This window comes from Zootoca vivipara, chromosome 1 (assembly GCF_965207765.1).
Source record: "Zootoca vivipara chromosome 1, rZooViv2.hap1.1, whole genome shotgun sequence".
Taxonomy (NCBI): Eukaryota; Metazoa; Chordata; class Lepidosauria; order Squamata; family Lacertidae; genus Zootoca; species Zootoca vivipara.
The window spans coordinates 55,958,452-55,972,342 of record NC_142582.1 but is presented as its reverse complement, the minus strand read 5'-3'; the positions used below and the strand labels follow the sequence as shown (position 1 = coordinate 55,972,342).

The 13,891-nt window shown below is 45.5% G+C and overlaps 1 protein-coding gene across 4 annotated transcripts in view; it reads left to right on the top strand.

Annotated features, from left to right (window-relative positions):
* Nucleotides 1-13,831, top strand: part of RAB3IL1 (RAB3A interacting protein like 1) — a 33,012-nt gene extending 19,181 nt beyond the window's left edge. The window contains exons 5-12 of one of the 4 annotated variants that reach the window (XM_088665031.1): nucleotides 2,362-2,580; nucleotides 3,157-3,234; nucleotides 5,254-5,382; nucleotides 5,507-5,619; nucleotides 6,884-6,907; nucleotides 7,790-7,889; nucleotides 8,974-9,040; nucleotides 9,938-13,831. In XM_088665031.1, the coding sequence (XP_088521157.1) occupies nucleotides 2,362-2,580; nucleotides 3,157-3,234; nucleotides 5,254-5,382; nucleotides 5,507-5,619; nucleotides 6,884-6,907; nucleotides 7,790-7,889; nucleotides 8,974-9,040; nucleotides 9,938-10,020 (813 nt within the window). In that variant the 3' untranslated portion in view covers nucleotides 10,021-13,831. The remainder of the gene's footprint in view (nucleotides 1-2,361; nucleotides 2,581-3,156; nucleotides 3,235-5,253; nucleotides 5,383-5,506; nucleotides 5,620-6,883; nucleotides 6,908-7,789; nucleotides 7,890-8,973; nucleotides 9,041-9,937) is intronic. The other 3 variants (XM_088665036.1, XM_035123320.3, XM_035123331.3) reach the window with 3 other exon arrangements.
* The last annotated feature ends 60 nt before the right edge of the window (nucleotides 13,832-13,891 follow it).

Sequence of the window (13,891 nt, the reverse complement as noted above, 5' to 3'; positions counted from 1 at the left end):
TCTGACCCTGCTCACCTCTGAAGTTTGGCCTGCTTGAAAGCTTCCCAGAGAGGAATGCCTGAAAAATGGGTTTCCCACCCTGATACACAATGTCTTAACTTGGGTCCTCCACCATGAGAAAATTTCTTCAGATGACTCTGAACCTCCTCTGTTTTTGGCCCAGGATTCTGTGCCTGCTTTATCCAAAGGCTTCTGGTATTACTTGGCAGTGGCTGCTCATGTTGTGACTGTTTTGGATGAATGCTCAATTCAGTCACAGTTTTGGGGAACAAGGATGCGAGGCATTTAATAAATATGCAAGCAAGATCAAGGACAGAAGTACATCTCTGTGCCTCAATTCCAGCCAGGACACAGGGAACGCTTGTGAGGCTAAGAGCAGATATAGCCAAATGTTCTGTTGTTAGCTGAAAGGGCAAGAGATTTGCAGAGCGCACTGGGTGGAGAGGACAGATAATTAATGCCTAGAGCAGTGCAGTTCCACTCCAGCAAGCTTGCAAGGTCCCTGTCTCAAATTTCGCCTGCCCATATAACTGCTCCCAGCGAAAAGCAAGGGAATGTAGTGGTAGGTGGCCCCACCTAACCAGTCCGTCTGCCAGGGAGGCCATTGAAGGTTAGTTGTTCCTAGCTAATGCGGTGGTCCCTGTAATCCCTTTCTTGATAAACTTGGTAGAACCAGCTTCTCTAGAACTACTTGAATGTCCAAAACTCTTAAGACAATGCCTGAGGGTTTCTGAAAAGGATCTGTAGCCAGCAGTCCAGAATTGTAGTAATAAAAAAAATCTCATTACCATATGGCTGCAGTGCCACCTGTTGACAGGTCCTAGGCAAAGCAAATGCTTTCTGTCTCTTCACACAAGCTGGATTCTTGAGTGTATTTATTTATTAGATGCCCGAGAAGTGCTGAGTTTCAAGTCCAAATATTTTGACATTTTAACCTTCCCATTTTAGAAGTGTGGGGTGGGGGTGGGGCGGGATAGGAAACTGTGGCTAGGACTGTACCAGCTCACATATGTTCAACACAGAAGTGACTAGGTTTTTTGAAAGTGCACTCCTAACAGACAGCCCAGGCTGGTGAGGGGCAGGTGAAAAATACCCACAGCACAGCTTCCCCATAGCTGCCAAGTTATCCCTTTTTTTAAGGGATTTTCCCTTATGCTGAATAGGCTTTCTCGCGAGAAAAGGGAAAACTTGGCAGCTATGCAGCTTCCCAGATATAAGTGTGTGGGGACCATGTTAGCATACTGTGCAAATAAAAATTCCGAATCAGTGAGAGCTGAATTTGGCAACCTGTATCCATAATAAAATGAACTTATACTAGTAGGAGAACACTTCAGTCTCCCTGGACATTCTATACAAGATCTCAAAGTAGCTGTCTTATTACAAAAGAATTTCAGAAATAGACTGGAAAGAGAAGTTGCTGAACTGCAATTTATCACCAAACTTAGAACCACAGAGAAACCTGGTCTAAATAAAGACATTGGATTATCATCTCATTATACATGATAAAGCTTATCTTTAGCCATCTCACCCATTGCTTTTCCTATGGGACCAATTTGCAGTTGTAAACAGTCATAAATTCTTCCTGTAAGACCAAATGCAGTCATAAACAGACCGTGTTTCTCACCACCCTTTTGAGTGGTGCCCCTCCCCACCCTCTCACTATATGTGGGGGTCTGGTGACTTCTGTTTCAGTGTATCTGAAGAAGTGTGCATGCGCACGAAAGCTCATACCAATGAGAAACTTAGTTGGTCTCTAAGGTGCTACTGGAAGGAATTCTTTTATTTTGTTTAAAATACACTTAGTTTTGCATATTTCATTATTCCTCTGTTAAGTTGTAGTGTTCCTCCTCATAGATCTGCATCAGGCACCTTCACTGTGCAGCTTTCAGAAAATGCAGAAAATTTACCTCTTTATCCTTGCCCTGATGGAACAATCACATTAGTATGACATGAGGGTGAATAACTTTGTGCGACCCATGCCTCCTGACCTCTGGATATCTGACCCACCTCTGGCTTCTGAGATTTTGCAAGGCATTACTCATGCACTTTCAGTCTTACCTTTGTGCTCTTAAGCACTAGATTTTTAAAAAAATATTTTAGATAAATTTCTGCACCTGCATGGAACAAGGAGCACATGCAGCTTAAGCTGCACAGCTTGATGCTCTTGACTTCACCAGACTCCCTTTTCCTTTTTAGAGAACAGAACTGAGTGGGTTTGGGTGAGCCATTACATGTTCTGCAGGAAACAGGCAGGCAGGTCCCTGGATCACATTCAGAGCACCTGCTTCCTGCGTGGAACTAGGTCCTGCGATGAATGGGGAACATGGCACCGGTGATCCCTTTTTGTCTCCTGCCACCCAGATTGACATGCTGCAGGCGGAGGTGACTGCCTTGAAGACTCTGGTCATCACGTCAACGCCTTCTTCCCCCAACCGGGAGTTGCACCCCCAGCTCCAGAGCCCCTCCAAGGCAGTCTTCAGAAAAGGGCACGGGCGGAATAAGAGCACCAGCAGTGCAGGCGCTGCCACTGCCGCCAGCCAAGGCCTGCCTGTGGAGCCAGTCAGCAGTGAGTTCAAAGAGGTGGGTCAAGTTTATGGGTCAGCAGTCTCGCTTGAGGTTTTGGGAGAAGGGGCTACTTAGCATCCATCACATTGGGGTGTGTGCACATGAGTGGGGTATGGGGTAAGGTTAGGGTTCAGAAGGGAAAGGTCTTTTTTATCTTGAAACTTGCAGACCCTTCTACAGAAAGCAATTGAATAGCCTTAAACTGACCTCTCTTCATGGGTTGCATAAGCCTGGCCAGGTTATTTAGCTGTCCCAGGCCAGAGCCAACAATGCAAGCTGTAATTGCACTAGGAATGTGGTTGAGGGGGACCTTAAAAGCAGGTGTAGGCAAGGACCTGAAAAATTCATTGAGTTGCTTTGACCACCACCTTTATGCAGCTTCCTGGGGCTTTGTGCTTTCTTATGAACGGAGTCTTCCTCTTCCAAATCTTCTCTCCCTCTCACACCGTTTTGCTTTCTCTCCTTGTCTTTCTGTCTCTTCTTCCTTCCTGACCCTGCTACCTTGTCTGCCTATCTGTCTGACCCTCCCATTCCTCAAAGTCTGGGGTGCCCACCCTCCTCTCCCTCCTTCTCTGTATCGTCCCTGCGAAGGCTATCCACATCACCTATGAGCCAGGCTGGCAGTCCCTGGCATCAGACTCTTCCTTCTCCTCTTCTCTCTCATGGCAGGTAATCTCTCTCTCCGTTTGGGGTGGCAGCAGGGTGACCCGCTGGGGAGGAGGAGGAGGACGGGGCTCACACGCTTTTCTAGTCTCTCTGGCAAAGAGATTGTTTTGGCAGGCAAAGCCTTTTAAGCAAGCTTGAGGTGAAATCTCTTCTACAAAACCACTCAAGGGCACAAGAGCCTCGTTCTCCTTGACATCGGGAAGGCTTGGGTGCAGTAGCCTCTTACATCTCCCCACCCCTTTCCGTTCTTTCTTTAATACTAACACCCATTTTTGTTCTGTTTTCTCTTTAATTGTTTCCCCCCTTCCCTCACCCCATATTGTGGCTCTGAAGTTGCCTCCTGGTATCAGGTGAGCAGTCTCTGTAACATAGCGCTTGTATGCTGTTGGTTGAGACCTTTCCCTGGGGGGGGCAGGAGAAACTTTATTCGTGGCTACATTCCACTTGTGCCTGTGTTGTAACTGGGAACAAACTCTTCTTAAATATTCAGCTTGGGAAGCAGCTAGATCGTTTAAAGATGCAATGGACACAGCATAGTACAGTTGCTTTTGCTCAGGGCATTTGTTCAGCCAGAACTCAGTTCTGGCACCTCTCTGGTGGGCGCCATTGTCATTATAAGGGAGGATTTCATGGTGAGTTCTGGCAACTCCTTCTCTAGAAAAATAGCACTGCTTTTGCTGATAGGCCTTGAATCTCAGGGTGCCCTAAACTCTGGTGTATGTCTTTTAGAGCAAGGCATGCTGGGAGTGGTTGGGGAATCAAGTCAGTGACTTTCTGGCTGAAGAGGGAGAATCTGGAGTCACTTCTGGATTTTAAAACAGTGTTAGAAAAAGCAGAAGTATTCTTGCCTTTGGATATTATTATTATTATTATTATTATTATTATTATTATTATTATAACACCCTATACCTGGGGGGTCTCAGAACGATTCACAGAATAAAATCAAGATATAAAACCAAAAATACCTAATAATAAAAAAAACAGCCCAATAGTGCTCCCCCTCCCACAAAAAAAAAACACATTTTGAAAGGGCATAGGATGTAATATGTGACAGTTCCACAGTGTGGAAACCCAGGAGCTCAGAAACCAGAAAGTAATTGCGGAGAAAGAGGTGACCAGAATCTTCAAAGAATCGGGGCTTACCTGTCCCCTTGCAAATTTAAACTATGGGTGTCTTTTGTCTTGTGAGCCTGCTCCCTGGAGTATTTTTGCCTTTCTGCAGTGTCCCATAAAAGGCCTTCAATGCGGGGCTCCTTATGCTGCTTTCCCCTCCCAACATGCTTGTTTCTGGGTTCTGGAATTGGGCCCAAGATCAGCACGATAAAATTTGCCTGTTCCCCCGCCTGGACTTTGGGTGACCCTTGTTTGCTTGGATGGGAAGTGAGTTCTCTCCAGCAAAGCAAGGTGGCAGCTAAGCTCACAGCAGACTGGCACCACATAGGATGGCAGTGGAATAAACCCGCTTAGTGGCTGCTGTTCTTCTATCTCCCATTGGCACAGGGCTGGGGAACCTGTGGCCCTCCAGATGTCAATGGCCTCGAACTCCCTGGCCATTGGCCATGGTGACTGATGGGAGTCGGGAATCCAAAACATCTGGGTGGCAACAGTAAGCATTCATCCTGAAGAAGAAATTAACCTTCCACAGCTCCTGCGGTGGGTGGGTGCGCACATACTGGCTGGGCATTTTGCAGCTAAAGATAAATGCTCCCATTGCTTAAATTTATCTGGTATTAGGATGGATAGAAAGTATGCTGTCTCCTAATGCTGTTTCCCTTGGCATGGCCCTCTTTTTCTTCTTGTAGACATTGCTTCGTGTCTGGAGTCTTACAGATTCCAAGGCAATGAAGTCTGCTGTTTTGACCCACAGGCCACACTTACTCTGCTTGTTTGCCTCACAGGTTGCACACCAAATACTGCTTAGTCTGAGGTAGCCTCTTGGTTCTTGTACTCTAAACCCTGCTGACTCCTTTGTCTCTCCCCTCACCCCATTGCCTGCTCTTCTGTGTTTCTTTGTCGCCGTAGGTGGATTCCATCTTGTTTGCCGAATTCCAGGCTTGGAAAGAGTCTCCATCTTTAGATAAATCATCTTCTTTCCTCGAAAGGATTTACCAGGAAGATGTTGGCCCATGTCTGGACTTTACTAAGCATGAGGTGAGATTTCAAAAAGGTTTGGACAGAGGTTTTGAGAGAGCTGGCACGCCTGGGATTTGTTCCAGCAACTGCTCCCTCCTGGAACCTTGCCTTGATTTCCCTGCCTTTGTTTTATTTGTTGCAGCTCTCGGAGCTGATTCAGGCAGCTGTGGAGCAGAACACGCTCACCATTGAACCCGTGGCTACCCAGGCGCTGCCTGTGGTGAAGGTGTCGGCCATTGAATGCGGCGGACCAAAGTAAGGAAATATAGGCCGCCTCTGCTCCTTCCCCTCCCTCCTTACACAGATCCACATCTGGCCTCCTTCACTGCTCCAGGAGCAGTTGCCTAGCTGAGGGAAATGCTGGTTAGCTGTTCATGGAGTGCAGCTGGTTTATTCCTTCCTTTTATATCCCGCTTTTCAGCATGCACCATGTGACTCACAAGATAGGATGGAGAAATCAAAGCAGGGAAGGAATCAATGGCAGCAAAAGTGGGGAGGGGAATGAAACCTTGAACGGGCACAAAAATAAAGCTGCATTGGAATGAATTTGGCAATAAAATAGGTGAACCAGAAGGGAGTTATAAAGCGGGAGGGGAACCTCTGGCTCTGATGTTGGACTAGAAGCTCCCATTATTGCTATTGGCCATTCTGATTTGGACTGATGGGAGTTGGAGTTCAACAGCATCTGGAGTGCCACAGATTCCCCATAAAGGTTTGCAGATATTTTTATTTTTAGATTTTTTTTGTATTATTACTTATTATTTATCTAGGACACTGCTTTCATAGCCTCAGGTCATGAAGTCATTTATAAATATGTAAAACAATAATACCCAATACTAATGAAAAAGGTGCCACCACCAGGAAATCCCTGTGCTTAATAACTGCTGCCCCAGAAGGTTGTTGCGGGGGTGGGGTGGGGGACATTTTGGTACATTTGGAACAGTGGAGTTATAAATTCATCTATGCATGCAGGGATGCTTTTTGAGTGCAAAGAGCCTTCCGTGAAAGGAGGAATAACAAAGGAATACACCTCATAGAATAACGCTAGAATTATATATCAAGCTAAAAAGGCAGCGAGCCATAAAAACAAGAGAATACTGATCATTAAAAATTTGTTCAAATGAAAAGCTCTTTATTGCATACTTAAAAATCAGAAAGCAAGGGAGCCTGGTGAGTATCCACAGGGAGGCAGTCCAGTCTTTGTGCCATCACTGAAATCGTTCTGACTTATGCCCCCACTTGTCTAGTCTCAACAGGATGGAGAGCAGAGTCTCGCAAGCTGTTGGGCAGGTTAACCTCAAGGTTCTCCTGTTTCTGAGCAGCAGCTCATGTAGGTGAAGACATACCTTCCATAGTATCAGAAGCCAAGGGCATGGCTGAAATCACATGGATTTTCTCTCCCCTCTTTTTTAAAAAAGTATTTCTCCAGCACCAACCATGTTTTCTGGGGCATGCCAAACAGAACACCTTCTGTATTTTCATCCTGATTTGGGTTTCCTCCTCTTGTTTCTTCTCACAGTGGTTTCCGGTCCCAAATTGTAACGTAAGTTACTTATTTTAAGCCAACGATGAAAGGATGCCTTGCTCCACTAATACGTTACTAACTTTCCTACTTATTAATGGCCTTGAAGTTGGAACTAGAAAGTAACTCTTAAAAATTCCTGATGGTTAACCCACTGAAAGCATATCAGTCATCCTTGCTTGGAATTCTCTTTGAAATTGATGGTCTGACTTTCTGTGGTGCTGGGTATGAAAGCCTAGAGAGACTTCTGCCAATAATTTTCAATGTTATTCTGGAATATTAAACCCACTTGGCTTTCAGAACTGTCAGTAATGTACCTAATGCTTCACTAACATTTTTCACTTTCAAACACAGATGCAAGAAAGTTTGCCTGCCTGCAAGTAGCCTGGGAAGCCTCCATTTCACACATGACCCAATCCTAAGCATGCTTACTCATAAGCAGTGCTTCCCCCCCCTAAAAAAATGTTGAGGTATTCTCATTTTTCTACTCATATTGAAATACTGTGCCTCAGTGATTCCAAATTTAGATTCACAAAATGTTTAGGGGCATGTGCCCCCCAGAAAAAAGCACTGCTCATAAGTAAGCCCTATTGAGTTCAGTGGGGCTTCTTGCCTAAGAAATATGTGTAGGATTGCCGCCTTCATCACTGTATCACCTGTTTGCTAGGGATAGCAAATAACTGCAAGTGATGAAACAAGAATATGATGTACAGTATCTTGAAGAATATGTCTCTAAAATTCCATATCCCAAAGTTCTCAATAACATCATGCATTAAACTGTTTGGTGCTCTTGGTTTGGCTTTCACTAATCACTAGCATAGTTTGGCTTCTCTCTTTCTTCTTCATTCATTTGATGAACGGTCTTTTGAGGACAACCTGCCTTTTCTTTCTCCCCTTTTACAGGAAATGTGCTCTAAGTGGCCTGTCTCGGGCCTGTAGGCATCGCATCAAGCTGGGAGACTCTGGGAATTACTACTACATCTCCCCTTCCTGCAGGGCCAGGGTAAGTATCCCAAGAAGCCCTGAGATTATTTGCATAGGGGCAGGGGCAACAACCATCACATTGGAACTGTCTGGTCCGCAGCACGATCCTGTGGAAGTTAACGCTTGCACTACAGATGTGCAGTCTTTTGTTTTGCTGAGAACATGATGCCCTTCTGCCATTTCTGAAGCACCCAGTGCTCTTGTACATACTGCTCAGGTACAAAACAAACTGTGTTTTTCAGTCGGACATGTATTTTTCAGGCTCAACCAGAGCTGAATTCATCAGATGCATTAAGTAAGCTGTGAAGTGTTGGATATTACACAAGTGGGACCTGTTCCCAGCTGAGGATCTCCTCTTCATGGACCCAGCCAGTCATGTGATCCTCCAAGATGCTAAAGGGTTCTAGCAAGGCATTCACTTCTTGCTACCCGCCTCACCCAAAATAAAAACCTGGTTCCATTTTGCTTTCCCAACTGACACACAGCATTCTTTTGGTCAGGCTCAGTCTGCATTGGGCTGTTTTTTGTGGGTTTTTCCTCAGTAGGTTTTAAAAAATAAATTGCACTTCTATAAACTTTGGGGTTTGGCTCCAATCTATCAGCGCTCACCAACAGAGTTTGCTGTTAGACTGAAGATATCCACATAACACTGTTCCATTTTTCATTTAAGGAATTCATTAAGGGTTTCAAGTAATAAAATAAAATGCTGTCTTACTTTTTCAGTGGAAGTCTGCAAATGGTTCTGAGAAGTTACCTCTCTTCATTCTATTCCCCCCATATAGTAACTTATAAATGTATATCAATATATTGTAAATATTTTAGTTATAAGTATGTCAATTGTTGTTGTTATTAATAATAATAATAATATTTTATTATATTTATATCCCACTTTTTCTCCATGGAGCCCACGGTGGTATACATGGTCCGTTACCCCTTTTCATTTTATCCTCACAACAACCTTGTGAGGTAGGTTAGGCTTAAGAGGCCGTGCCTGGCCCAAAATCATCCAGTGAGCCTCATGGCTGAGTGTGGATTTGAACCCTGGTCTCCCTGGTTCTAGTCCAACATTCTAACCAATATTCCCTCCCTCTTTATTTTTCCAGATTACAGCAGTATGCAACTTCTTCACCTATATCCGTTACATCCAGCAGGGACTGGTGAGGCAGGATGGTAAGTGATGTGTTGGCCTTTCCCATTTTGGATGTGAAGTCTTGGCTGCTCCCTTGTTGCTTACTGGCTAGCTCCTAAGACTGTGCAACCACTTCCTAGCATGGAGGAACTGCTGACTCAGAGCTCAGCTTTTCATTCAGAGACTTAGTGAGGAGCTCCCAAAAGAGATGGATCGATTCTTCTCCACCCCATGTGCACAGCTTGTCATTTTTACGCAAGGGAGGCTGGAGATGAATGACATTCCTACTCTAGCCAAATGAGGTGTGAGGCAGAATGCAAAGTGAGGGGCAGGGAAACCAAATAAACCGAGATGAGCAAGGTGAAGCTGAAGTTAGGATGGCTGCAAGTCCAGGTTTGAGCCTGGTAGAATTTGGCCCCTTTGAAGTCAAACTCTGGTCCACAGATAGTCGGCAGACCAGTGAATGGGGAAGGATGCGGTGTCAGAAATATCAAAGCACATGCTTAAAAAGAGTATGCTAACACCATGCCTCTAACCCACAAGGGTTAGCTTTGCCAATCCTTAGCCTTCATTAGCTACATTAGTGACATTTATTAGTGACATTCAGAAGGTGCTGCTTCTAATGTTAATGGATGATGGGTGGTATGCAAAAAAATCAATGTATTTTTTTTAAAAAAAGACAAGCTGAACATCAGCCTGCCATGTTGCTCAGATGGGTTGGCTTTTCCAAAAGGAGGATGTAGAATCTATTGGATACCAGCTCCCATTAGCCCCAGCCAGCACAATCAGTGGTTCGGGGTGATGTAAGTTGTCATCCAACAACATCTGGAGGGCCACAGATTCTCCACCCCGGTGTAGAGCAAACAGGCGTACTTGTCTTCTACTTTATGGCTCTCTCTGGTGCTTCACTCTCCTCTCCTCTCTCTCTCCTCTTGCAGTGGAATTGATGTACTGGGAAATCATGCGTCTCAGAAAGGAAATGTCCATAGCTAAGCTGGGGTTCTTTCCCAGTGAGATGTAGCTGAGGACTGGCACTCTGGAAGGGCATCACCTTACCACTACTCCACCAGGCAGCCAGAGGGCTTGATCCAGCACATCTCCTGGTGCTGGCAGGATATAAACTGAAGTTGCCTGATGTAAACTGAAGAGATAAGAAGCACAGATTTCCCCGTTGCATTACTGTATTTGCAAAGCTTCCTAACAGTGCTTAGCCTGATGCGGAGTGGCCAAGGGACCAGCCCTTCTGTGGCTCAACTGAATGAAGTTGTCTCTTGACTCCTCCCTTCCCCTGTCTCTATGCATCCCACAACCCTTATATATCAAGTCTTTTTCAAAGTTCTGCTTCTACAGGTTCTGAGGCCATGGCTGGCCCTTGGGCTCATTATCTGCTTGCTGCTCTGCAATGCCAATGTAGCTGGGCATTCCCGCACAACAGAGAGAAAGAGAGATTTGGACTCTTCCATTCAGCTGCCAACTCCCAACCGTGACGGGGGTCAGTGCCGTACAGTGGCCTTGTTTGATGGCCTCTACGTGTGTGTTCTTCCAGTTGTTTCCCAGGCAGCTCTCCTGCTGAGGAGCCCGCAAGAGTCGGCCGGGGGCTGATTTCTATTTATAGCTCAGGGTTTGCCGTTTGGTTGTGTGACAGATCCAATACCTTGCTCTGTGTAGGCATGCATCTGTTCTAGGCCAAAACTCCGGCTGGAGCCTCGGCTGTGATGTAAGAGTGGGGAAATTGCATAACAGGCAGTGGCCCACAACCACATTGAGGTCAGCTGTGCGAGACTGCAGATGCTTTTGCCTCCCACTCTACAGGCCAGAGAGCTCGCTGCTGCCACATTAGTTTTCTAGGGAGCAGCTGTCCTCAGCTGACACCCTCCTCCCCACAGGCTCCTTCACTGTGCTTTGTTGCAGTCCAGTCGACACTTGTGGTATTTTGTGCAACACATTTCAGCTCCGCTCTAGCTTCCCATTTGGTGCTTGCAGCTGCCTTGACAGTATTACGGACTCTTGTATGAAACATTCTCTCTTTTGCTTCATTCACGTTGGAGTTTAAGAAGGACTTCACATCTTGAATATTCTGGCACAATTTTGGGGTTTGTGCAGCTCAACCTAGCACCCTCCAGAGGTTTTGGGCTGCACCTCTCATCAGCCCTAGAAAACACAGCCTATGGTGATGAATGATGGGAGTTGGAGTCCAACAACAGACGGGGGGACACCATGTTCACCACCCCTCGTGTACATCCTGCATTTATATTTTTTAAAAGGGGGGGGGAGATGGGGGTAATACTCAGATTCAAGTGATACAAATAAATCTTGGCCCCTAAATTGTTTTGGTACTACAAAAAGAAAAACCACACTTGATTCTGAATTTGTAGACCTGTTGAATGTTGACAGAAGTGAAAAGTCTTCCTCACTTAGCTTTTGATACAATTTTTTTTTAATGGGAAGGGGAGAATGAGGTTTATCTTTTGGATGCTGTGCCTGAATTCTAGAATGGGAGCGGCTGGGGTTGTGCTCTAGCTGGAAGCGGCATCCTCTGCCCTGAGAGCCATTTCCTCTTATTCCCAGGCAAATGGGAGGCTGGTTGGTGGCTGCTCAGTAGTGAAGGGGAGGCGCTCTGCCCATGCTGGAACGCACTCACTATGCTATATTCCAGAGATGAGCTCTGGCACCGAGAATGGGGCTTCAGCGGTGAACCCTGGCAGCTTCCATGGCCAGAGCCTCTCACTATAAATACAATGAAGTACATTTAAATCATCTTGGCCATAGCGAGTGGTTGCATCATCACCTCTGGTTCCATTAGGCAGAAACTACTGGCTGGTGCAAAAACATTTTGAACACCCCAGTGCTGCTGGTTGCCCCTTGATGCCTGCACCGTACGCCTGGCTTTGTGTGATCTTGTGACTGGCAATCCCAATTCCACTCCCTGGAGGAGCAGCACCAAATTTGCTTGCATGGGAAAGAATCACCTGCCTTTTGGTACTACAGTGGGATTGTGTGCAATGGAGAGCACTTTTTGGTATCATTGAAGTAAATGCCTTTTCTTTTTTTCTTTTGAGTGCGGTATCTCCTTAGTATTACAGGTAAGTGGCTGTCCTTTTGGACCTCGATGGCTGGAGGGGGATTGTGGGTTCCCTGCCACTTTTGCTGCTCAGTGGCCCAGGGCTTGATTTCATCTTGATCACATGTAGCAGCACTTGCATGCTAAGGATTATAGTAAATATATATAAATATATATGTGTGTGTAACTTAAAAAGCTATTCTCCCCAAAATTGTATCTGGGAGAAAATATTATTGGAATTTATGCTTACAGGAGACAACATTGCAACAACACTTGCCTCTTCCTGCTTTAGACAAGGCTTGCCATAAGTGAAAGGACAGTTTCTCGAGGGATCCTCTTGGCCTTGCTCCCAGCTGTGGGGCCTTCTGCTCCTCACCTCTGCAGGGATGGTGAAATGCCAAGCAGGTTTACATCCAGGAAATCTTGAAATGGCAGAATTCCTAGTACCTTGACCTGCTTCCCATTTCCTTGTCTGCGTTTGTATTTGTGGAGGGGTTTATCCCTTATTTCCTACAGCTAATTCCATCGCAAACATTAAATCCTTGATTCAGTAAGAGAGGATTCCCATACCGTGCTCCACATGGCAAGCTGTGACCCTCCAGATATTGCTGGACTACAGCTCCCATCATCCTTGCCCATTGGCCATTCTGGCTGGAGCTAGTGGGAGCTGGAGTCTTTTACAAATGATCAAACCAGGCCAGCTCCTGGTTAATGATAGTCTACATGCTGCTTTGCACATTATGGTAAGCCACAGGCTGACTTACCATGACCACTTGAATGTAATGGCTCCCTGAGAAGAGTTCACACCTGCTTTGCTCCCCCCTAGACTGATTAGGTCAACATGTGATAGCAATTAAGCCAAGGTTTGGCCTCTATGGGATCATGAGTAAGGTCTCATGCCCTTAACTGCAATCTGTAATCGTAGGACAAAACTTGGCTTCTGATTGTAGCTAGGTGAAGAGCCCAGTTTCTGATGACGTGCTGAGCCAGACTCTGGCTTAGCTCTATGCAACAGTGACCTAAAAAAAAAAACCAGGAAGGAGCAAAGCGGCTGCACTCTCCTTCCTAAGCACCAGCACATTCATGTTAAGTCATGGTTTTGCTTAGTGTGATAGTGCCTCTCCAAGAAAGAGTTATGCTCCAGGAGAAGCATTCAGTCACGCATCATCTCCACACCTTGATAAGCATAATTATTAGTTGCCATATATCTTCTTATCATAGAAAGCCTTCCCACACTATCTCCCTGGTTTTGGGTGCAGCAAATTAGGAGTGCTATCTGGAAATTCCTTATAATAAACAGACACTACTGGAAGCAGGTAGTGACATTGGAAGCTGCCTTCTATTGAGTCCGGCCTTTGCTCCACCTGACTCAGAGTTGTCTGAACGTTGCTTTCCTTGGTCTCCGTTTAATAGGTCAGATGCTGTAAGTGGGAGTCCAGTCAATTCTAACAATGATGATAAATTTATTGAAGAGCCTGGCTTTCTAAATCCATCCACCACTCACAGCTACTCTCTCCAAACTGCTGGAGGAAGCACCTGTTTTGCTTCCTGTCTCTTACAGGAAGGGGCAACTGCTGAGCTGTTCTCTTGGCTGCATTATTATCTCCTTACTCACATGTTCATATTTTAATAAAATATACTGATCTCTATTTAATAAATAGACTGCAGTACTGACAGTGAGGCTGGTTCTTATTGCCTTTGGGCTGTTTTATTCCTTTTGAAGCCTGCATGTATTCCAGCTGCAAAATAAACAGCACATTTTCAAAGCAGAGTTCGTTGTATTTCTCTCCCCACCCTCTACGAAGATTAATTCTTAAACTTGTATGAGATT